This window comes from Varanus komodoensis, unplaced genomic scaffold, assembly GCF_004798865.1.
Source record: "Varanus komodoensis strain SLA01 unplaced genomic scaffold, ASM479886v1 scaffold21, whole genome shotgun sequence".
Taxonomy (NCBI): domain Eukaryota; kingdom Metazoa; phylum Chordata; class Lepidosauria; order Squamata; family Varanidae; genus Varanus; species Varanus komodoensis.
In genome coordinates, this window is record NW_025335589.1 from 6,073,122 (window position 1) to 6,096,998 (window position 23,877).

The following is a 23,877-nucleotide window of genomic DNA, read 5'->3' on the forward strand; positions in this document are numbered from 1 at the left end:
CAGGAGCAGCTCCACGCCGGTCGCTCCCTTCAGAGCCTCCTCCGGACCTGTTGCTCGGCCTTACGGACGACAGGGCCACGCTCCCCGGCAGCAATTCTGCGGATTGCCGCCTGGCCCACGTCAAAGCTGCTGGGAACTGGAAACGACACCATGAAAGACTGCCCCGGTTGCTCGCGACCATTCGCAAATGGCTTCTGACGAAGTTCCAAACCCCACCACAGCTCGCCCGTCCCAATCGTGGTTAAGTATCCACCATGGGGCGGGCTTAGAAAAGAAAAGAAAGCGAGCGAGAAAAGCAACGGGGCGGTTTCTCCAGCCAAGCCAGTAATGCCTTTCTTGTAGGAGCGGGGGCGGGCATTGGAGAGGCTCCCTAAGCTGGCCGAGAGGCAGTCTCTGCATGTGTGTGCGTGCGCGCTCGCGCTCTTATGTATGTATGTTGTGTATTGGCAGTGGGGTAAGTGGAGGTTGGGTGGCTCCGACTCTCTGACGCCAGTGAGACCAGATCAATCCAGGCGCAGCGGCAGAGCGAGCGCGGGGCTGCTTGGCGGCTGCTGGAGAAGAGCGAGTGAGCGAGGGAGAAGGCAGAGCGGCAGGCAGCGGGAGGGACTTTGCCGATCTGCCCACAGCTGCGCTGGGTTGTCCGGCCTTGGGCGCGCTCGTTTGCTCCCTCTCCGCCCGCCCGCGCGCGAGCGACAACCGGTAAGAACTCTTGCTCTGCTGTTCTCTCTCTCCTACCCGGAGTTCGCCTTATTCAGGGACTCGACCCGCTCAGCCGAGCTGCGCGTAGTGGTTCTTGTTTAGTGCCTATTACATCCCATCTCCCCGCTCCTTTCTTATTAAAGGGCGATTGTTCCCCCCCACCCCGCTTGCTCTCTTTTTGTCGCCCCTTTAGAGTTAAAGGGCTGGCGGGGAGAGACCGTGCAGGGAAAAGGCTGTAAGACTTTTTTTTTTTTTTTTCGGCGACTGTGTGTGGAATGAGTTTTCGTTTCCATCATGATGGCGGCGGTGGGGAAAGCCGAACGGAGCCGCAGCCGCAGCGCTGGTGACTTGGCCTTAAAAAGTTTCTCTTTATGTATGGAGGAGACCCTTTGTGACTCCTGAAGCAAAATAGACCCGACGGGGACCTCTCGCTCCGTTTCCATTTCTTCCTCACTAACACCTCTTAGGGAGGGGAGGAGAAGTAAAATTAAAAGGAAGGGCTGCTGTTCCCGGTGCGGCGATTCTCCAGGCGTCCGGGCCCCTTTTGTGTTCAAAGCCGAGTGGAAGAAACTTGCTGCGGCTTTTTCCTTCTCTCGGGGCAGGATAAGGCCATTACGACTAGATTTCTGTACTGAAGAGAAACAACTCAACCCAACACAATAGAGTGTGCTCTTTGCGGCTCGGTTATCTCACCACCTCTTTCGTGCTTGATGTTAATAGGCATTCGAAACTGTTATTATTACTATTATTATTCGGTAGGCGGCTTCTGTACCTCTAATTTCCCTTTTTGAAAACGTTCAGCCTTTCCTGAATCCCATGGATTCTGGGCTTCTTAGTGGTGAGCCTTTATATTGGACGCTTTGCTTTCTCCCCACCCAATGTAAAATCCCAGCAGCCTTTATGGGAACTGGTGGGGGGAAACATTTGACAAGAGCTAGGAAGAGCAGTTTCTGTTCTTTTGTTAATAGTTGATTAAGCTCTGTGTATGTCTCTCTGTGTGTGTGTGTGAGAGAGAGCGAGACAGACAGACAGACAGACAGACAGAGACAGACGGCATAGCAGTTCTTTGCAGGGTAGGACTATCAATGGCTGCTTTAATTTGAGGAGTGGCTACAATAAAGCATCTTTATTGTAGTGAAATTAATTTTTTGTTGTTTATATATTGTAAACAACCCAGAAACGGGTTACAACTGGAGTTTTAAAAGGATAACAAATCAACATTTCGGCCATATAGTCTGTTTGCCTTATGGACAGAAAGGTAGATACACTTCCCAGGAGAACGCCTTTCTTGGTAAAAGGGCATATTCCAAATAGGGCTTGGATGAATCACTCCTGAACACTTTAGACAACTGAAGAGAGCCATTCTTAATTAAATTGAAGGCAAATTTAGAGTTTACACTTGAAGTGCAGCTACAAGAAATGGAAAAATCTGTGGCTAGTCTAACTTATGCCCTCTGCAATTGTCTCTCTTTTTGTCTGTATCCCTATTTAGGAATTAGAACTTAGCTGCTAAGATTCTCTTTCCAAACAATTGCTGTTGGCTGGGAGGAAGTGAAAATAGATAATACTCTCCCAGGCAGTTGCTGTCTTGAGTTTATTGGATACTTTTTCTTTATCTGCAAGGTAAAGCAGTCTAGAAATACCTGCTGAGAGGCAATTTAGCATAACTATAGTGTTGTTTGTGTTTAAAATGCTTTTCAAAATGCTCTGGCCCTTCATGATGATAATACCTTAGCCTTCTGTTCTCAAGGCATAACTAATTGGATCTTCAGGATATGTTTTTCAGAAGAGCCTTACAATACCTAGCCACCTCCCCTGATAAGATCACTTCAGTTCAAGGCCAGATCAAGTTACAAGGGTATTGATTTGTCCTTGCATTCATTCTGACCCCCCCCCCACACACACACAAACATCCCAGATGTAATGAAATACAATTCTGCTGTTCCCTCCTCCCTATTTGTGTTGTGTGTGTATCCTTGAAGATCTGATGACTCTGGAACTCTTAAAAGGAGTGGAATGTTTAGAGAGGCTAAGGGCGCAATCCTATGAATGTTTAAATAGAAACAAGGCCTACAACGTTCATCTCAGCCAGCCATACTTGGAATTGTAGGTCTTTCTCTTGTCTAAACACTCACAGGATTGTGCCTTAAACAGCAAGGATTCTTGAACACCCATCTCACAGCAAAGTGCCCTCAAGATGTGAGGGACTGCAGTGCCCATGGGGCTGAAATGCATTGTAGCCCCATGCATCTTGGAAGGCACCAGGTTGGTGAAGGATGTTCTAGATAATGCCGCTGATGGTAGAAAACCTATGAGGCTACAGTTGCACATTTTAAAACTTTCATGGGAAAAAAGGTAGGATACAAATGTAGTAATTAAGGCACTTCCATTTATCGTTCTGTCTTCCTCCCTACCCTGCTAATGCATATTTGCCACCATTCACAAATTGTGCCTTTCCTGCTTAAGATACCACATCAGTCCTTCATGCTAGAGTGGGAGAAAACATTTTTCCACCTGCTTTTACCAGATACTATACTGCTCTGGAATAGACTTGGACATAATCTCACAAGCATCATTCTACCACTATTTCATATACTGTTTACTCTTGTACTCCAGTGAAACTGGCAGGGAGTGGGGGAATCATGTCTGCTTTAGCAATGCTTTCTGCATATGTATACCCTTTTGAAGGGAAAAACATGTGCATGCACAAGCCCTCTACATCCTGCTTTTAGAGGGAAGGAAAAATGACAGGCAGGACCTCTACACTGGTGAAGCTAACAAGGCAGTTCCCCTACCCCCTTTGTTTTTGGACAGCTGGAGAGCTTAGATATGAAAAAAGCTGTTTGCTAACAGAGAATTCCATGAAGTAATGCTAGATGGAAGAAGATCACAGCTGCTCACAGGCAACCCCAAAATGCAGGATGGTTGAAACATGATTGTAAATTCATGTTGTAGCATGGTTATTAATCCGTTTTTCATGGGCTTGTATTGGGTTTTAAAAACTGAATTTCTGTCTTTCACGCACGTATGAACAGAAGAGAGCTTGGCAGTGCTTTTCAGTGTCGTGTCTAAAGCCTGTCTGGTTGCAGACATGAACTTTAAGTGGCAACAATTATTTCCAAACAAAATTCTCACTGCATTCCTGCTTAATGTATGTAAACAGAAGGCAAGATCAGTCTAGGGAATGGGTAAACTTGAACTAAGCTGTGCTGGCAGTGCAATAGCCGGTACTGTCAAGTGTAAGTGGTATCTCTTGGTGTGTAATCCTGCAGGGCTAATGGAGGCATCATCTAGGCTTCATAAATAATGCAAGCTGTGTATAATGTGGACTCCCTGGAGACTGCAGAGAGCATCATTACTAGCCTTTCCAACCTGCTGAAGATCTCAAATTGACTTACAGCAATGAAATGCAAAATGATACATCAGGATGACATGAGGGGGGTCAGCCTATGAGCTTGTTAGTTCAGGCATCATAATTAAATATATTATGAAGGCTAGTATTAGAATGCTTCACTTCATTCTTTTCTGGATAATACAAAGGAGAGTATTAACGAATAATTCATCAAGAGAGCATTGTCTGTCTGTACAGTGAACACTTACTGAATCTGGATTTTGATAACCAAACTGGTAATCAAGTTCATTGAACAACTAATCTTGATTATCAAATGCAGAAAAAAAGCATAACATGAGAAAATGTACGTAATTATAAATACACCTAAAAAGCTGTTATATCCTAGCACAACAATGGGACCTGGTGCCCTCTAGATTTTTGGACGGCTACTCCCATAGTCTCTGGCTGTTACAGCTGGAGCATATGGGGGCTGTAGTCCAAAGCAGCAGGTTGCCTACCTCTGTAAAATCTTGCAGCAGAGCCGTACATTTTCAGTACAGCTTATATCAAGTGCTACTGAGAGCTGGAATGTTTGGGAGCCCAGTTGCAAACCACTGAGCTATTATGATGCTTGGGAGATGCCCTTTGGCAAAGCCACTGTGCCAACCCAACTTCAATTTCAGAGTTGTGCAGCCTGAGCATTGATGGGGCAAAGACAGGATATAAATGCTACAAATCTCCTAATGAAATCAGCATTGTCTGTAGGCAAACATTTTTCAGTTAATTCAGATTGCAAATGCAAGAAACTTCCTGGCACTTATGGTACAATAGAAACCACAGATTCTGCTCAGAGTATCAAATAACAATAAGCAGAAGAAAAAGTGTATGTGCTGTGATTTTATATTTGTGTGTATGGTATAGTCCTTGGCACTGCCAGAACCTGGGCTACAGCAAGCCAAACTGCATTTTTCTTAAACAAGCATTACTTAAGTACAATAACAGTGTTGGCCACTAAAAATTAAGCTGTTATTTTGTTAGAAAATAGAAGGCTTGATTGGTAGAAAGTTACTGGAAGGATATGGGCCTGTACAGTAATTGATTTTGGGATGATGTGCAATCCAGCTTGAACTAAAAACAGAAAGAGGTCTTACTGAATGAAGGAAAATGTACCAGTGGATGTAAGATGTTAGTGAAATGCCCTGCTTCCCTTAGTCTTAGATCTGGAAAGCACATGTCCAATCATGATCAAACAGTTGTGAGATCAGAAGGAATAAAAAGGCTGTGAGATCTGCAGTTTTTTCAAAATACTCTGACAGCTATCCAGCTTGCACAGTCCATACTGGCATATAAAGGAAAAGTGCCTCCAAATTTCTAAGACGTTCTGTTGAAGAAAGAGAAGTAGATTTTAGGCATTGGTGAATTAAAAATAAACATTCAACCAGATTAGAAAACCACTGAACAGTCTATGAATTTTGAGCATGTTCTTCTATAGAAAAGATTGAAGCTTAAAATATGGCTGTGCATGTGTGAAGTCATGAATAAAAAAGGACATAGGACCTTAATTCAGGACCCTACATCAGTCATGTGTTTGCTCAAGGCTACCTAGTATTTCTCAGTTTTGTTTGTCCTATACTTTGCAAAGAAAGTTGCATATAAATGTACTTATCTCAGAACAGAAGTTGATGGAGTTAAGTTTTCTATGGCCTGATCTGGATTTGTATTGCCTTTTTTTGCATGCAGATAATAAACCTAGTTCCTATTCCGATCTTCAGTTTTGCCTTTGCCCTCCAATTCTTAACATTTAAAAGAGTAAAACTTTAGCCAAAGGCTGTAGTAGTATGGCTGCTAGACAGAGTCTACCTGACGTAGTTCCATTCTCAGGAATTGGCTCCAAGGGCAGCGCTGGGACATCCTCCTCACCTACAGGCAGTACAGACAACTGTGCAAGCTGTACTTCTGAGGTTATGAGGAACCTTGGAGAAGTTCTTTTGGGAGTGAGGAGTGGGGTAGAAAGGAAATCAGGACATGCCTCCGCTACTGCTTCTTATCCTCTTCTGATGCTCATTGCAACCTGCAGTTTTTATAAGTATCCATTCTTAAAATGGTCATTTCTTCAGTAGATTAAGAGATGCAAGTAATGTTTTTGGTTTTGCATATAATGTTGCTAGTCAGGTGTAGTGGACTAGGCTGAGGAAGCTGTAGTTCCACTCAACCATCAAGTTCACAGTGGGACATTTTCCATCTTTCAGCTGAACCTATCTTACAGGATTGTTCTAAGAATGAAATGGGGTTGGGCAGGAGGAAATAATGGAGATATATTCTGCCATAGCTCCATTGCTGAAAGTGGGGACAACATAATATTGCAGCCCTACTGTAAACCATTGGCTCGTCTTATCCTTCCCAGTTGCCCATCATCATTTCTTGGAATAAAAGAAACTGTGGCTCTTGCATCCATAGAACTAGCTTGAACAAGAATAAATGGAGATGTTGTTAGTGGTTGGCACTTTGGGTAATATGCAGTATGCCCTGGGTAGGCTCACTTCATCCTCAGTTACCTTATACCATTTGCTTACCCTTTCCCCATGAGCACCAGCCACGTGAATGCAGGTTGAGGGGACTCTGGGCAGACAGTCATGGTGGGCCCTACTAAGCTGCTGTAGCTGTTGCCGTGATGCTCTAAGCAGTGCTGTGTAACTGGATCTGTCCTGCTGTTTAATTTCCCAAAGTATCCCAGTGAGGCTCTAGGCTGGGGGGTTATGGGAAAGTGAAGGGTGTGTAGATTTTGCACTGCTCAGAGTGCAAGGTGAGGCAGGGCAGACACGGGCAGTGGACCCCATTAGGATCCTGGCAACTGTCCAAAGGTGCCAGATATTGAAGCCTACCCTGTTAAACTCCTTATGTCTGAAGATATTGTCTTGAAACATTACAAGACCTTTTCAGATTTAGTGCTCACTGTCAGACGTTGGGCTTTATTGGATCTTTTCATATTTTGTTTGGTAAAAGTATAACCTGCCCTAATTCTTTAGGATAGAAGTTACAAGCCTGAACTTAAGGTTCGTTGTACTATTGAGCAGTAGACCTTGAGTGTCTCAGGACAGACCTCTTTGATGATTGTGAGGAACTTTTCTGATTCAACAGCAGAAAGCTTCAGAAGTGTAATCACTACTTAAGTGTGTAAAAAGTGCACAAAAGTCTCAATATTTAAAATATGTGTAATTTGAACTGTTGATTGCCAAGATGATCTTTCTTATTGATGTGCAATGTAGTTTAGTAGAAGCAGAGGTGGTCTCAAGTAACTAATTGAGTGTCAAAATGCCTGAGTTGAATTTTTATTTGTGTCAAATGTTAAATCAGCTTAGAAAATCTTACGTTTAGATAGAAAAAAATTCTGCAACTGCCAGCATTCCTCATTAAGCCATTTTGAAGGGGAATGCTGGAATGGTAGGATCTTTTCTATCTAAACATGATATAGGGTTTCATTGGCTTTTTAAAAAATGCATTTTGGCTATTTGAAATTGTACCCTAGATGTTCACATGCTTAATTTTTATTGTACTGCAAAACTAAAAAGTAGGCAGTTTGTATGAAATAGTAACAAATTCAGCATGTGAACATACAAACCAGAAATCTTGCAGTACACTGCTTACATTGAAAGTAGGTTTAAACATTCTTCTTAGAGAAGTAGCCACTGTGTATGGTCAAGAGCAAATGTGGGGAAAAGCATTTATGGTGATCAGATAACTGAGATCAGTGTTTTCACTTCTGTTTATAACTTTCTCACACTGGCAGTATATGGGGAAACTTTGTGCAGTTCTAGTTCTGCAAGTCTTCCAAATCCACACTGGAAGACTTGTATTGCAAATTTGATTAATGAGGAGGCAGAATACACAAGTTGCAGCTTGTTTCACTTTCTGTGTTCAGTGAAATAACACTCTTCAGTTTCCAGAGTGCAACTGGGAAATTTAGAAGGATTTGTTTCTGTATATTTCGGTGTTTTTGGACTTTGACTAAATAGGTAAGTTAACATGGGATTGGGTTGAGAAATCTGTCTTTGGGCATGCAGTACCCTGGGAGCATGGAAAGAATTGTGATAGTCTCCCAATTCATACATACATACAAAGGGTCTTGTATAAAGACCCTTTTTACTAAAACTAAGCAAACCAGTAACAAGGATAATTGAAATTTGAACGTTTATTCAGATGTAAGTAGGACAAGGCTTTTGTATGGCTATTCAGAAGTATGCAGGAGTGAATTAAACATCTTACTGAAGGTAAGGGGTCCCTCCCTGCTAGGAAGGAGGGATTGAGAAAGACCTTGGCAGACTAGATGAAGAACTCCTGTGGGCCAGATCTGGCTTGAGGGTCAGAGTTTCCTTACCCCTCCAGTGAGCCATGGGCTATTGTGATGTGTGGAGTTAGCCAGCATACTTCATCATATGTAAGAGGCACCTATTATACAAAATCTATTGGAGCTGTAGTTATGATTTAGGTTCTTGTTGCCTATAAATGGCAAAACAGTGGCTGTATTGCATCCAGATTTTTGCATCTGTCTGCAATGTAACTTTTGAAACCTGAGTTAATTTATATGTTTTTCAAAGTGAGGGACATGATGTAATAGAAGAAACTTGGTACTAAATAAAGTGTAAGAGTAGCCCAACTAGCTTTAGATAATGGACATTCACAAACATGCTCTTTTGATTAAAAAGTAACCTTTCCACCTTCATTAGAGGACATTATAGAACTATGTGTAGTTTTTTACAAGGGCAAGTTGGTCTCTGTAACATAGAACAAAAATATAATACCTTGAGAGTTTCAAGTAGTAACAATTGTTCAGATAATTATTCAGATAATACAGAAACAGCAGGCCTTGGCTCTAAACTAAGAAGGCCAAGTATGCAGGAAATAAGGGTATAATGGATATGCAATATGATGAAAATGAAACTTCACTAAATGAAAAGAGGAAAGTTCCAGTAAACCTTCCATTTTTACCAGAGCATATTTCTTACCTCTTCTTTGTACTGCAATAACCCTACAGTAGCCTTCCCCAACTGGCATTCCCCAGATGGGTGAAACCACATTGTTCTGCATCCAGAATGGGTAATATAAGTTGTACTACAACACAACCGGAGCATGCCAGATTGGGTAACAGATTTCCTGTACCTTTTCACCCTTACTTTTATCCATTGCCCTGCTAGTTGTTGTCACCTGCATTCAGAATCTTAATGTCTTGCAGAAATATTCAACCCTCTTTGACTCTTCTACATTTTGTTGTGTTACAACCTGGAATTGAGTTGTCATTGTTACCACTTAATGTATGCAAGATACTCAGCACTGTGAAGGTGCAAAATGTTTTTATTGTGGCACAAAAGTTAAATAAGCACAAACTGGCACTTGTTGGTTGCAGAAGTATTCAGACCCTTTGATGTGACAAGCCTAAATAAGTTCTGGTATAACTCTCTGCCTCCAGAAGTCACGTACTTTAAAGAGGTTGAATAACATCTACCTGTGTGTATCCCATTGTGATTTCAGGTTAAATATACCTGTTTCTGGAAGGACCCAGAGTTTGGAGGAAAGAATATCTAAACAAACAGTTCCATGAAGATAAAAGAGCTATCAAAACAACTCCACCAACCAGGCTTGGGGTATTAAAAAAAATCCCAAATTATGAACATTACCTGAAGCACCATTAAATTCTCTATTATAAAATGGAAAGCATATAGTTTAACTGAGTCTGCCTAGAGAAGGCGATTCGCCAAAACTCAGTGACCATTTAGGAAGGCAGTCAGCAATTAAGAGGCCAGTGGTTAACTCTGAAGTATCTGGTGAAATCTGCAGCTGAGATGGGAGACTGGCCAGCTGTCAGTCATATACTTCACAAAGTTGTGCTGTAATGGAGAAGTGGTGAGAAGAAAGCTATTGCTGAAAAAAAGGGCTGATTTGAAGTAAGGTTGGGACAAAGCCTTTTGGAATCTGTCCTCCTAGCATCTGTGGACTTAATTTCATGCTCAGCCTGGTCCTGCAAAATGAGCTGAGCCAAGAGGAAGTCCATTAAAGCTTGCTGAGCTGTGGTTGCACAGCTGGCAGCCTTTTCCATCAGGTACAGCCACTCTAAGATCGGTTGCCAGACATGAAAGAGGTGTGTTGCTAGTGTTTGCTATCCCAGTGATTCCAGCGACCTATTTTTTTCCACTCCTGGTGCAGCTGGTGGTGGTGGCAGCACCAGGCATGGAAGGAGAGGTGCTGTTTACACAGTGCATGGGGCTCATTTCCTGGTGAGCACCCTGCAAATACTGGGTATGCTCTCCAGGAACTTGGAGTCAGGGCCACTGTAAAGCAGTCTGAAGTCCAGGGATCTGAGCCCAGGGAATCCAATGGATTATCACCCCCAAACAGATTCCTTGCACATCCCTAATATGGAGTTTGCAAAAGGACATATGGGGGAGACGGCAACATATGAGAAAAGGTTCTCTGGTCTAATAAGTCCAACGTTCAACTTTTTGGCCTTGCTGCAAAAAACTGTGCAGTGCAAAGCCAACAGTGCTTATTGTCTTGAGAACACCAGGCTCATACTGAAGCACAATGGTGCCAGCATCATGTTGTGTGGATGCTTTTCCTGAATAGGGACTAGGGAGCTGATTGGGATTGAGGGCAAGAAGAATGGTGCCAAAGACAGGGCAATTCTAAAGGAAAACTATTTCAGTCTACAAGGAATCTGGTACCAGAGGAGAGGTTCACTTCCCAGCAGGACACACAGCCAAACAACACTGGCATAGTTTAAAAAGAGATGATTAACATCTGAGAATGGCCCAGCCAATGCCCAGACCTCAATCCAATTGAGAATCTGTGACGAGATTTGAATGTTGTTGTGTACCAGCAGTTCTCATCTAACTTGATAGAGCAGGGACACTTTTGCCAGGACGAATGGGCCAACATTGCAGGATCCAGTTGCACAAAGCTGACAGAGAGATGCCCAAGAAGACTGGCAGCTGTAATTGCTGTCAAAGGTGCTTCTACCAAGAATTGATGCAAGGGGGTGAATACTTAGGTAATAAGCAAAAGGCAGATCAATTTTGTTTGTGTTACAATAAAAATACTTTAACAGTGTGGAGCATTCTGTGTACATCAGGTGGTAACAGTGCCAATTAAATCCATTTCAACTGCAGATTGTAATACAATAATATATGGAAGAGTCAAACTGTATATTTAATAGCAGCCTCCATCAAGACCCTTTCTGGCCATTTAGAATTACTTCATGCATGGCTGATTCCTAGGATGGTCAGAACTCTTCCAGAGAGTCATGTGTCCCATGAGGAAGCAATCTTCCATTCTGTATAGCTATGGGAAGGATGATTAATGAAGGTCATCTCCTTTGCGAAAGAGCTCTTGGGCAGATGCTTCCCCCCCCTTTTTTTTTGTTCCTCATAGTACTTATGTGCATGAACATGCATATACCCCTTTAAATGGACAGATATGCTTGACAAGTTGGTTAACTTCAGACCAGCTGGTTTCTACATGAGAATGCCTGAGCTATTGTAAAACAGCAGCTGCATCCCATATTTAAGGAGTCATTCTAGAGCACTAGGAAAATGCATACTGGAGATGTCCTAGTACAGTAATGGTGAACCTTTTAGCGACCGAGTGCCCAAACTGCAACCCAAAACCCACTTATTTATCGCAAAGTACCAACACTGCAATAAAACCTGAAAACTGAGGTTTTACTTTAGAAAAAACACCTCACAGCCAGTCCAAGCATATCCTTGGCAGTGCACTGACCGGCCATGCAAAAGCTGGGATGAGTCGTGACTAATGAGTCGCAGCTTGTGACATCGCGTGGGGCCGCTACTCCTTTACTCCTGTGTGCACTATTATCTGATGCTCGGCTGTTGGGGCAATGCACTTGGGTCGCATGTTGACAAAGAGGGCTCTGTATGACTGCTATGGCACGCATACCATAGGTTCACCACCACTGGCCTAACCCTACCCTGGTGCACACCCCGAACCCTAATACAAAAGTTCCATTGGGTGAAAGTTCCATTGAATAGAGGGCGATTTTGAAAAAGCCTTCCTTGAGTAGCTTTTTCTGCACAGCTCAACATTTCTGCTCATTCTAAACACACTCCAACCATCAAAATCATGCCAGGACAGCACATTTTTCTAACCCTAACCCTACCCTGGTGCACACCCCTAACCCTAATATAGGGTGAAAGTTCCATTGAAAAGAGGGCAATTTTGAAAAAGCCCTCCTTGAGTAGCTTTTTCTGCATAGCTCAATTCTGCCCATTCTATACACATTCCAACCATCAAAATCATACGGGGACATGTCGTTTTTCTAACCCTAACCCAGTGATGGTGAACCTTTTAGAGACTGAGTGCCCAAACTGCAACCCAAAACCCACTTATGTATCTCAAAGTGCCAACACTGCAATAAAACCTGAAAACCGAGATTTTAGTTTAGAAAAAACACTTCACACCCAGTCCAAGCAAACACACACACACACACACACACACACACACACACTTACTTGGCAATGCACTGACCAGCCATGCGAAAACTTGGACGAGTCGTGGCTAATGGGTCGCAGCTTGTGACAGCATCGCCTGGCACCACTACTCCTTTCCAAGCATGCACACCCGCCCCTGTGTGCGCTGTTAACCAATGCTCGGCTGCCGGGGCGATGCTGGGGCGACTTGGCTCGCGTGTCGACAGAGAGGGCTCTGCGTGCCATAGGTTTTCCACCACTGTCCTAGTACATTTTTATGTTCAGTTTAAGAAAGGTTGTTGAAGTGCATCTTTGCTTCCAGAAATAAGGCAAATTCCTACATATGTGTGTGTTTGTATGAGGATAGGGAAGTGCTCCAGGCCTTGCTTTCATAGGTGTAACTGGACAACATCCCAACATGCAAAACCAGTCTTTGTGACCAAGAGTACATACGTTTTGGTGTGTACTTCACCAAAATGATCCAGGAATTTCCATTAATAAGAAATAGCTCCCTTCCTCTCTTTTCTCTCCCTGGCCCCTTCACCTGTGAGGAAAGCCCAACTTTTCTTGTCCTTCCAACCATAAAGGGAAACAACTTTGCAATTGATAAAGAAATAAAATTCCCTGCCCTTCCTAAAGGAGGAATTCAACAATTGGAGAGAATGGCATGAGACCATGTGTCGGTTTGTAAAAGGATATGGCTTGCAAAGATGTTTCCTTTGATGCCTGTGATGAATATGGATATATTTCCGTTGCAGAAGGTCCTGATGAAATTATGCAATTACAGCTGATTAGGCAGATCTAAATATAGGCAGAAATGTCTGCAGTTTCATTTTTGTGTATCTTAACATACCCACACAGTCTATGTACAACAGCTGTTTTTTTAAGTGTTTGCCACTCTCAACTGTGACTATTACAATCAATCTGTGGAAGGCAAAAGTAGTGGACTGTTATAGCTCCATGTTCTTGAAATAGATTTAGGGTCTCTTATTTTCTTTCTACTGAAGATTGTATATATTCTTGTAACTGTTAGAGGTGTATGTACCAATAATACCTCAAGCAGTGTGTTGCTAGTTCTTGTGTGTAAGAGCCAGTTTGTGGTTTCCATGGGCAAAGGCATATTTTCTTCAAAGAGTGAACAGTATTTCCATCCTTGTATTGAAAGGAGGTTATGAAAAGGATACCTGTATTGAAAGGAGGTTATGAAATCTATAAATGAGGAACCAGCACTTCATGAAATTGATGCAGATACAATCTGTGTTCTGGCTCACTGTCACTATTCTGTCTGTTCATATCTAGGCTTCATTTACTATTCCAGGTACACATGAACCATTGCATCTAAGCCAGATATAATTCGTACTTCCAACCCCTCCACCTCCAAAAAGACCCCAGTGCTTATTCATTTATGATTCCTGCATATGTTAAAAGAATGCTCTATGTAAAGGAAGGGAAGCTAGTGGCCCTGCAAAGATTGTTGGACTGCATCTCCCATCAGCATAGCCCACTACTGCTGCCTGTACAGTGGAAAAGGTTTGGCTGTCAACAGAAATGTCATTCATCTAGTTCTCTTTCTTCCTACAGTCTTCCAGAAAGTGGAATGAGAGATTGAACTGGGGTGATGTGAGGTACTTGGTGGTGGAGGCAGCTCCACCCATTATATTGTGCATGTTAATATTGGTATGTGCATTGCATTTCTTTTAGCAAATCATGTGACTGACCTGTGGCAGCATCTTAATGTCTGTGTCTATGCACATGTCTCTTGGACTGCTAATTTTCTGCTGCTCTCCTGGTGGCACTTAATGCCTGTGTGTATGTCTCTGGGACCACTGATGTCCTGCTGCTCCTGCTCTTACAACAATGCTTCACATCTTTTTTTTAAAGCTCTTCCAAAGAACCATAAGCTGAATCAAGTACATGCCTCATAATATATAGTCCATAGGGGACACAGTTGGCTCAGCTTCTGAACTATAGAAGAGACTGAAAATCGAAGTTTTACTCTTGCAGTTTCATGGTACAGAAAACATGAGTTGTACAAAGCAAATTATGAAAGGACTGAAGGGATGGAATAAGATGCCATATGGGCAGGATCCTACATTTTCTCCTTTTGCTCACAAATTCCTCTCAGTCATAGCTTAAATACTGAATAACATATGTTTGATGTTTATTTTTGTTTCCAACCATGATGATGTGTGCTCCTATATAGAATAAAGTGCTATGTAAAGCATATTAGACTGGCTTTAAAAAGGAGTCACCCCTCTGGTTGGAAAGGAAGGCTTATCCATCAAGGAATTCCTTCAACTCAGAATCTTCCATAGTTGATAAGTCGATGGAAATACACTGGAAAATAATTTGGTTTAGTGCAAAATTTTGCTTAGTCCGCATTTCTCCATACCTAGAAAAATGGATTCTAGGTGAAAAGCACATGGATACCAATTCTGTTCTCCAAGTGAAATCCACTGCTTGCGTAACAGAAATATAGCACTTCTAGGAGCAACCAGAAACTAGCAGAACTTTTTGCTTCTGAAATGGAGCAGGTCAGAGGAGCTCAGCTAAGGGAGTTTGCCAACCTCTTCTCATCCAGAAATGAGTATATTCCCATATGTGAGGACTTGTTGTAGGAAACTTTTAATCTCTGTGTGCAAAAAGTAGGTCGTGTTTGAGCAGTGGCATTGATGGGAAGGGCTCTTGTGTAATGTCCTGTTGGATACCACTCTTGGATGCCTGCAGTTTCATATTCAACAGTAGGGCAGTTTAGAAAAGGAATGGTGGTAGTTGTGGTAGTAATAATTATAATTTGGGTGTATATTTACTTCTGGTTCTGTTCTGGTTGTTTGAACCTGCATGGTAAATGATGATACATACATTAGTCTTGGAGAATTATTTTATTCATGGTGAGAGGTACCTTACAAGCCTTTCTGGAGAAAGGATTCTGTAAAGTGAGATAGTATTCGTTCGTTCGTTCGTTCGTTCATTCATTCATTCATTCATTCATTCATTCATTTCTGTGCCACCCTGTACTCTTAATGGAAATGACATAACCAAGAAGGGACACAGGATGGTAGTGGCACCTGGAAGTAGGGATGGTTGGATCAGTCACTTTCTGATCCATGTGAATGTCACACTTTTTTTGGCCTGTTCCATCTGTTTCTATAGTTATATATCTTTAAAATCTAAATAAAATTGCATAAATGCACATTTACGTATATTGAGAACATATATTCTAACTATGTCCATTGCTAAATGTATTTTATCTTGAATATACATTCCTTTAAAATGTAATGGTTTGCTTTGGTGTCTGGACAGAAGTAAATTTGAGAGGAACTGGTCGCTGGTCATTCATTTTCTGCTAAAATTGTGCTTAAACTAAATATTTGCATGCAATCCAAAGGATTTAAATGAACTAACAAGGCAAAATGGGACACCAATCAGGTTCCATTTGTTCAAGTCTCTGAAATTTAAGGTAATGTATTAATAAAATTTTGTCACCCTTGATGCAAAAACAGTGGATACAAACTGGTTCAAACCAAGATTATGATACAGTTAGGGTCAAGGTAAATTAGGAGCTATCTATGAACTGTTGGATGTCTAGAAACATGAATCATCTTCCCCAGAAAGGTATATTTATTTGGTAAGAAGGGACTTGGTGTCATATGAAAACTTAAATGTTGTTTCTATTTCTTAACTGATACTACTCTGGGTTCAAAGCAATACAGGAAATGATGTGTGGCAGAAAGAGAAATGGAACTTAGGAGGAAGAAGGCATTTTAAGATTCATGGAAACTGGAAACTTGGCTGACAATATTGGCATGCTTATTTCATAATACCTGCCAGACATCTTCCATCTTTTATCTTCTTGGATTTTAAAGCAACAGAACTTAGATACATAACACAAGGTGCACACACAGATACCTGAATTCATAATTAAGACAGGTAGACAGTCAGATAAATGACACTGAGTAATGGGTAACTTTACTGATTATGCAGAAACACATGAACAACATGGCTATTTCTACTTTTGTCTTCTTTCTGCTCCTTCTCTACCTTGCCCATTTGCATCTGAGATATACAAAATAGCTAACAATAAAAAGCAGCTCTTTCTCTATTTAGAGACCATTAGGAGTATTTATAATTTGAACAAATGGCAGAGCTTAGATAGCTGGAACCCCAAAAATAGGAGTAGTCAGGATCATTGAGATGAGTACAATGGATGATTTTTTAGTGATACTGAGGATGGCATCTTCTGGAAACAGATTGCTTTCAGTCACTTGTTCCCAATATGAGAGCCAGTGTGGTGTACAGGCTAGACTGTTAGACTGGGGCTCAAGATCTAGGTTTTAGTGCCCACATGGACATGAAATTCACTGGGTGACTTGAGGCCAATCCCTGACTCTCATCCTGACCTATTTTACAGGGTTGTTGTGAGGCTAAACTGTAGAGGAGGATAACTATGTAAGTCACCTTGGATTCCTCACATGAGGAAATAAGGCATGATAGAAAGACAATGCAATAATGATAAAATAGTTTATAACTTCATTATATATGATGCTAAGTATCAAATACATAGGTTTCTGTGATTCTTAAGATTGCTATAATTCAGAAATATCTTTGATATATATGTTGGTTTTCTTCTTGAAGTGTGGGTGTAATTTGTCTCCTCAAATTGGATTGAGGTGTTTGAACAAATAAAGCAAACCCTTTACAGAATCCATTCTGACAGCTAAACCCATCTGGCATCTTTTGTAAGTTCCCAAAATATTGGTGCGTCGAGATATGGGAGTACAAATGTAGATTAAAATTGTTCCAGAGCCTAACAGTGTTGGATCTGAAGTGTTAAAATTGTTGCAGAATGTTGGGGGAGACTGCACTAGAACATGGAATCTGTCTCTCAGTGGTTCCTGGAATATAATCTCTTTTAAAATTATATAACTCTCTCAGAAAGAAAGGAATCTTTAGCATTATGCTCCATTTCAAATACTATGTTTTAGCCTGTGCTCTTTAATTTCCTTGAAGTGTACAGTATGAGTAGCTTGACTAATCTTGCATGGTCTACCTTTTTGCTATACTAGAAAGATTTCTTAAACTGCATTAGATCATCCAGTATATTATGAGCTGCCTGACCAGCAGCAGCTCTCAAGGGTTTTAGCCCTAGTTTAGAAATGTTGGTATTGAACCTGGCACCTCTTGTATGCAGAGCAGTTTTTCTGCCTCTCAGGTGTGTCCATTCCCATGTTCCATCAACTTGTCACTTAAATATAAAAAAGAAAGGGTAATATGTAGGAACGCTGTCAGCTGAAGCATAATCTAAATTAAGTGTGCCTGAGAATACCTCCTTCCTCTAGCCTGATGCCCTCCAGTTGCATTGGGCTGCAGCTCCCATAATTTCTGGGTAGGATCTGATCTCTCCCCTCGATGCTATCTTGACTAAATTTTTGAAGGTTTTTTTGGAAGGGGCAGGAGACAGTAACTTAATAGGAAATAGTTTCATAACCCAATTGAAGCAGTCCTTCTTATGCAAACACCTGAGAAACATTCCTCAGTTTTTCTTTTCTACAGTACAGGTAAACAATCTGGAACCCTACATTTGTTTTGGGATTACCTGTATAATTCTTATGTATTGGCCATGCTGACTGGGGTTGTAGTCCATAACATCTGGAAGGTACCTTGTTGCCCATCCCTGTATAATAAACCAAGAACAGCCAATACTATAATAGAGTGATATAACATTTGAGCTTTTAAAATTGTATGTATTAAAAAGAAATTGTCTTTTCCTGTTTCCCAGTGTTACCTTCTGTAGGTGCTTGACTTTGATTTGGAACCAAAAAAGGAAAGCAAGCATCATTCACGCTGGAATGTTAGCTTCACCTTTCAAGACCTCTGGACTGGAAAGCTTAAAGGGATAGTACAATCTTTGTGAAGACTGTTGCTACAAGCCATTATAGGATTTGCCACTTTAGAATTTGCGCACCTGTACCTTTTCTGACTAGTCGCCATGAACGTGACGAGTTTATTCTCCTTCACAAGCCCTGCTGTTAAAAGACTGCTGGGATGGAAGCAAGGGGATGAAGAAGAAAAATGGGCAGAGAAGGCTGTTGATGCCCTGGTTAAAAAACTGAAGAAGAAAAAAGGAGCAATGGAAGAGTTAGAGAAAGCGTTAAGCTGCCCAGGTCAGCCCAGCAACTGTGTCACAATTCCTCGTTCCTTAGATGGCAGACTTCAGGTCTCACATCGGAAGGGACTACCCCATGTAATTTATTGCCGTGTGTGGCGCTGGCCAGATCTGCAGAGTCATCATGAACTGAAACCGTTGGAATGTTGTGAGTTTCCTTTTGGTTCAAAGCAAAAAGAAGTTTGCATCAATCCCTACCATTACAAGCGAGTGGAAAGTCCTGGTAGGTACCTTCATTGTATGTATTCCTCTTATATATTTGCAAATGTGTGTGTTACCTACATGGCTTTGCTACCGTCACTTTTAAGAGGACAGGACCACAAAATCAGAGAAATTAATAGCATAATTCAATAGGTGAAAGATTTGTCTTAGTTGTCTTCAGTTTGCTACAGAATTATCCATGAAATGATGACTTACTGCTCCTTCTTCACTTGCTCAAGCATTCTGATAGACATTCAGTACTTTATTTTTTATTCTTCCAATATAAATGCTTGTCATACTTTACCCTTGGCCTTAAATGTGAATGAAATTGTACATCATAGCTACAAACTGTGTGTTATAAATACTCTCATTTAATACTGCGATAAATTAGTAATAGTTATTCTACCCCATTTAGGGGATGCCTGCTCTAAAAGCCACGAGACTAATAAATCTACTGACCTATAGAAGAAAGACTGGATAATTCTTGAAGACTGGATAATTCTTGGCTTTGTATAGTTCTACATTTTAGTATACCTTTGTCTATAACACATTGGATGAATTCAATGAGCTTGGTAAAACTGAATGCAAATGCACTGTTTGAGGATCTACAGATTTTAAGTGAATTAGTTGGTATTCTGTAAGAGTTGTTGAATAGTTGGTTGTCACTTCTTTCATATAGATAAAAGTTAGAGGCATTTTAGTATTCCAACTTGCATTCTCTAGAAAACCTGTACAATGGAAACCTTTTAGGGCAATGATTACTCTGTGAAAAGTGATATGTCAGCAGGAAAGAAAGACTAGCTGCTATGGAAGGGAAGGAGTAACTTTAACAGGCAGTTCAAAGCTTGGAGAATCCAAGCTTCGTCAGCATGCTTCCTGGTAGTGTGCTGCATATATATGGTGATAGGAGAAGGAAGACGTGATGCGGGAAGCTTGTCGTCATCTGGCAAACACTCCAGCACAATTGTCGGAAAGAAGTGCCTTGCGCAGGCATGTCTGTAATGGCTAACTGTAGCTGACTATAGAAAAATATTTGTCATGCTATGTGTACACGTACCGTTGTAGTTTAAAGACTAGGTCAAATCTTGCTTGCTCACTTTTGGTATATAATAAACATATTTTGAATATAAGAATATTTTGTTTAATAAGTCTTAGTGAAAAGAATAGAAGGAGTTCAAGTATGTTGCAGTAATAAAGGGCTCATTTATTCTTCTAGAGATAGTAATGTGCATTCTGGCCTTGGAAACATTTTGTTTGGTACCTGTAGTACCTACTTGTAACTATTTCATTCAGTCTGCAATTTCCATCTTCCAAACTGCAAACCTCAAAGTGATAAAATCAGGCCTAAATTTTTGACTTTGTTCCTTCCCTGATCCCTGCTTTTTGTACCACTTAGGTTGATGAAGAGTTCTGGAGAACTCGAAAGCTTGGGCACACTTTCGTTGGTCCTAAGAAAGGTATTGCCCGGATTTTGGATGTTTTTCCCCTTATGGACCAGTGCAGTTAGCTTTCCCTGGGAGGGGGTTGGTTTTAGGAAGACCATTTGTACATATGATGCAATGGAAGCAATGGAATATTCCCGGCTTTTTGCCTTGAAATATACAGAACTTACTTTTCATTTATACGTATCTGAAAGTTGTTGCATTTCTCAACATAATAAACACTATGCTTAATGCAATCTATTCCTTCCAGGCTAGGTTTCCCTAATATCTGCATTTGAGAAGTAAATTATTTAATATGCTGATTTTCTCATTGCAGTCTTAGGACTTAGTTGACTTAAATTATAATTAAATTATAATGCTTCCTGTTTAAATTGGAGAGTATCTCTTGAATAAGTTGCTGGACACTTTTTTCTTTTTTTAGATTGGATTGTAGCTGAGCTGTAGCATTTAGTCCTAAATCAAAACATATCTTGGATAAACATCTAGTAATAATACTATGCTTTTGTTTCTAAAAAAAAATCCCTCTGTCTTGTTATGTTGGAAATTCTGGAACACTTGTCTGCAATGTCCTAAGTGTTTTAGAACATGTAACTAGTTTCTGGTTTCCTTGTAAATGCTTAAGGGATGAATACCTTCTTGTGCTGAGTTCATTTTGTTTTGTTATGCTATGTTAATGTTATTTTATTATTTTTTGCTGTTGGCTTTGGACTCACTCCAGTGGACACTAAGAGGGCTTGATAGTCTTTCCTTAAAAGAAAGTGTCCGTAGATATGCGATATTCCTTAGAATTATCTTCTTCAGCCTGGTGCCTTCCTGGCAGTTTTAGACTAGAACTCCCAGCATTCCTTAGCAATTCCTTGATATCTTGAGGGTACTGGGTTGGGAAAGGCTTTACAGAGATGAAACAAGGTCTCTTTAGCCCCTTCCAGAGCAATATACATCCCCAAAACGGGATGTTTTGATCTGCTGTGGCACAAATAGAAGAGTTTATTTTTGTAGTCTACTGAGGGCTCAGAGCAAGAAACACTTTAAAACAGCAGCTAACAGGAGAAAAGGAGAACAAGAACCTTCCCCCAGATTTCCCCCAGAGCAGCCATCTCATTCCGTGAAGAGTGGTGGCTTGCAACAACAAGACCTTTGAACAGACATGTAGTGACCCTGCATACAAATCGGAGAAGTTGGAAATTATACAGTGAGGGCTATGGGAAATCACCCTTTGCTCTGAATTTTTCTTTTGCAAGTGTCTTGTCAGGTAGCCAGTATATGTACAGACACAAAAACAGAATGTGAAATAGTTATATTAAAAGCAGTCTTCTGAACATAAAATATACATTAAAATCAGTATTTGCATTTTATATTCTATTAAGCCCTTAATGAATATCCATAAAATGCTTGGAGTCATATCCTCAATGATACTGAGTTTCGGGATAAAACCCACTGCTAATGTGGATGCCAGTGAAGTTTTAATCAACATAAACTCAATGTTTCCACAACAAGACCCCATTTCAGTTCTAAAATAACTCTGTAAGGAGCGTGTGACCACACATGCCAGGCTTGCCCTCCCCTTGCACTGAAAGGTCGGAAGTGGCTTTCACTTGCATTCATCTGAATGAGAGCAGACTTGGCATGACTTGGTGTCCTGCACCAGCAGGGGGTTGGACCCAGTGGCCTTCTAGGCCTCTTTCAGCTCTCCTATAATATGAATCTAAGATGCTTCTGCTCAGCTAGAAAGTCTGTTAAAACAACATTCCTGATTGCACAGTGACTTCTATGCATGTTCAAGTAAATGCAAATAGAAGCCCTCCTATCATTCCTATTCTTTAACGTGGAGTGGGGGTGGAGGAGAGTTTGGGAAGAGACTTACAGAATGGGATCAGTGTCTTTGTGCCTCTAGCACATTTCCTGCACCCTATTTAAAGCCCAATACTTAAATAGGGTTTAAGCTAAGTGGATAAAAAATCAATATTTTTTTAAAAAATCAGATTATTACAATTTAAATTGGATTTTTATTTAAATTGGATCTTTTATTTAAATTGGATTTTTTAATAAAATGCTTTTTATATGTTTCTTATATTTGCTAGTGATGTGTATGTAATTATTTGGATCAGTCTCTTAAGATGGCTAGAGAATGCTTTGGAATTATAGGATTTCTTTCTGTCTCAACATAGATAGGGTAAAGGGTTTTATCCTTTAAAAATTCTGTGTAGATCTTTTATTCAGTGAGTGGGTCGCAGAACAGTAGAATTCAGGACAGTCAGTGCGTGTGACTTGACACTTTTGGTATCTCAGTACTGTTTCAAACCAATAATGATGCACTTATTTTTAATTACATAAGCATTTCTAGCCTACCATATCTATGGAAGTCTTTATAAGGCAGGATGGTCTACTTCAGGCAGTTTGGGAATCAGTCCTAAAATAAGCAACTGAAACAAGCTAAGCTTTTCCATAACTTGCCTCTGAAGCAGTTACGAGGGCTTAAAATGGTCAAATTTGCTTTCAGATTCTCTGTTTTAAGTCTGCTTAGCAGTTCATTGCCAGATATCAGCAGTAAATGGCAATTTAAAAAACCCCTTTTCCTAGTAAAAGTGGAATGAAATAGGCATATTGAAGGGCAACTGGGGGAGGAGGGATCTGGAACTTCACTGAGGGCATCAGGGGCTCCATGCAGCCTGTGGGCCCATGTGGTTCAATTTCTGGTTTGAGGTATGTCTTCATAAACATGGGTGTAAATTCAGTGAACTCTGTGGAACTAACCTTTGAGTATATGTGCATTGTACTGAGCTCTAACAAACTTTCCAAAATGGATATTTGTGCACTGGTCTCTCAAAGAACAAATTAACTGGGAAACTATTGGAATTCTGAAGTTTTCATTGTCTTTTAATAAGAGCTGCTTTGAGACCCAGTTCACAAAGCCACAGTTGCTTTTTAAAGATGGAAAGCATGTCAAACATAATTTGCCTACTTCCCACCTTGGCATGGCCTGTCATGTTGTCCAAATCCAGGCATCAGGGGGAAACAGCCTTCAAATAACCTACTGTCCCTTTTTTGGATTATTTGAGGGTTTCCTCCCACAATAAGTTATGATACTCAGGTTCAGACAACACAAAAAGCCATGCTTGGATGGATCTTGGGCAAATAACGACTTGTTAAAGCCACCACAGTTTGTTTAAGCTGCAGTGATCATGCAAAGCAAGCTTCAGTAAGCTTTGGAATTATGGAATCAATACATTTCAGAACGGAGCATTGACTTCTATGGCCTGTATTATTTTTGGGTTGGACATCTTACAAACTAAGTGGCCTTCTGATCTATCTGTACAGGAGCCATAGGGACAGGAAAGCTTTCTTGCTTCTAGAAGCATAAAGAAAGTGTGCCATATTCCACTCAATAGCTCAGCAAGAAGTAAATCTGCTTCCACTTTTCACTATTCTGGTCCTATTTGTTTTTTGCTGCCTAGAATATTGGTCATTCTTCAGGCACTGATCAGCTTACAGTTAATTTCAGAACTTATTTTTGTGCTAACTTTTCTGTTGTGATGTTAAACTTTGGCTAAAGCCTTGGTA

The 23,877-nt window shown here is 40.9% G+C and overlaps 1 protein-coding gene across 3 annotated transcripts in view; it reads left to right on the forward strand.

The window, feature by feature from the left end:
* The first annotated feature begins 221 nt into the window (after nucleotides 1-221).
* SMAD1 (SMAD family member 1) overlaps nucleotides 222-23,877 on the forward strand; it is a 45,399-nt gene continuing 21,743 nt past the window's right edge. The window contains exons 1-2 of one of the 3 annotated variants that reach the window (XM_044430664.1): nucleotides 222-240; nucleotides 18,287-18,911. In XM_044430664.1, the coding sequence (XP_044286599.1) occupies nucleotides 18,497-18,911 (415 nt within the window). In that variant the 5' untranslated portion in view covers nucleotides 222-240; nucleotides 18,287-18,496. Of the gene's footprint in view, nucleotides 241-380; nucleotides 700-18,286; nucleotides 18,912-23,877 lie in introns of those variants that run through there. The other 2 variants (XM_044430663.1, XM_044430665.1) reach the window with 2 other exon arrangements.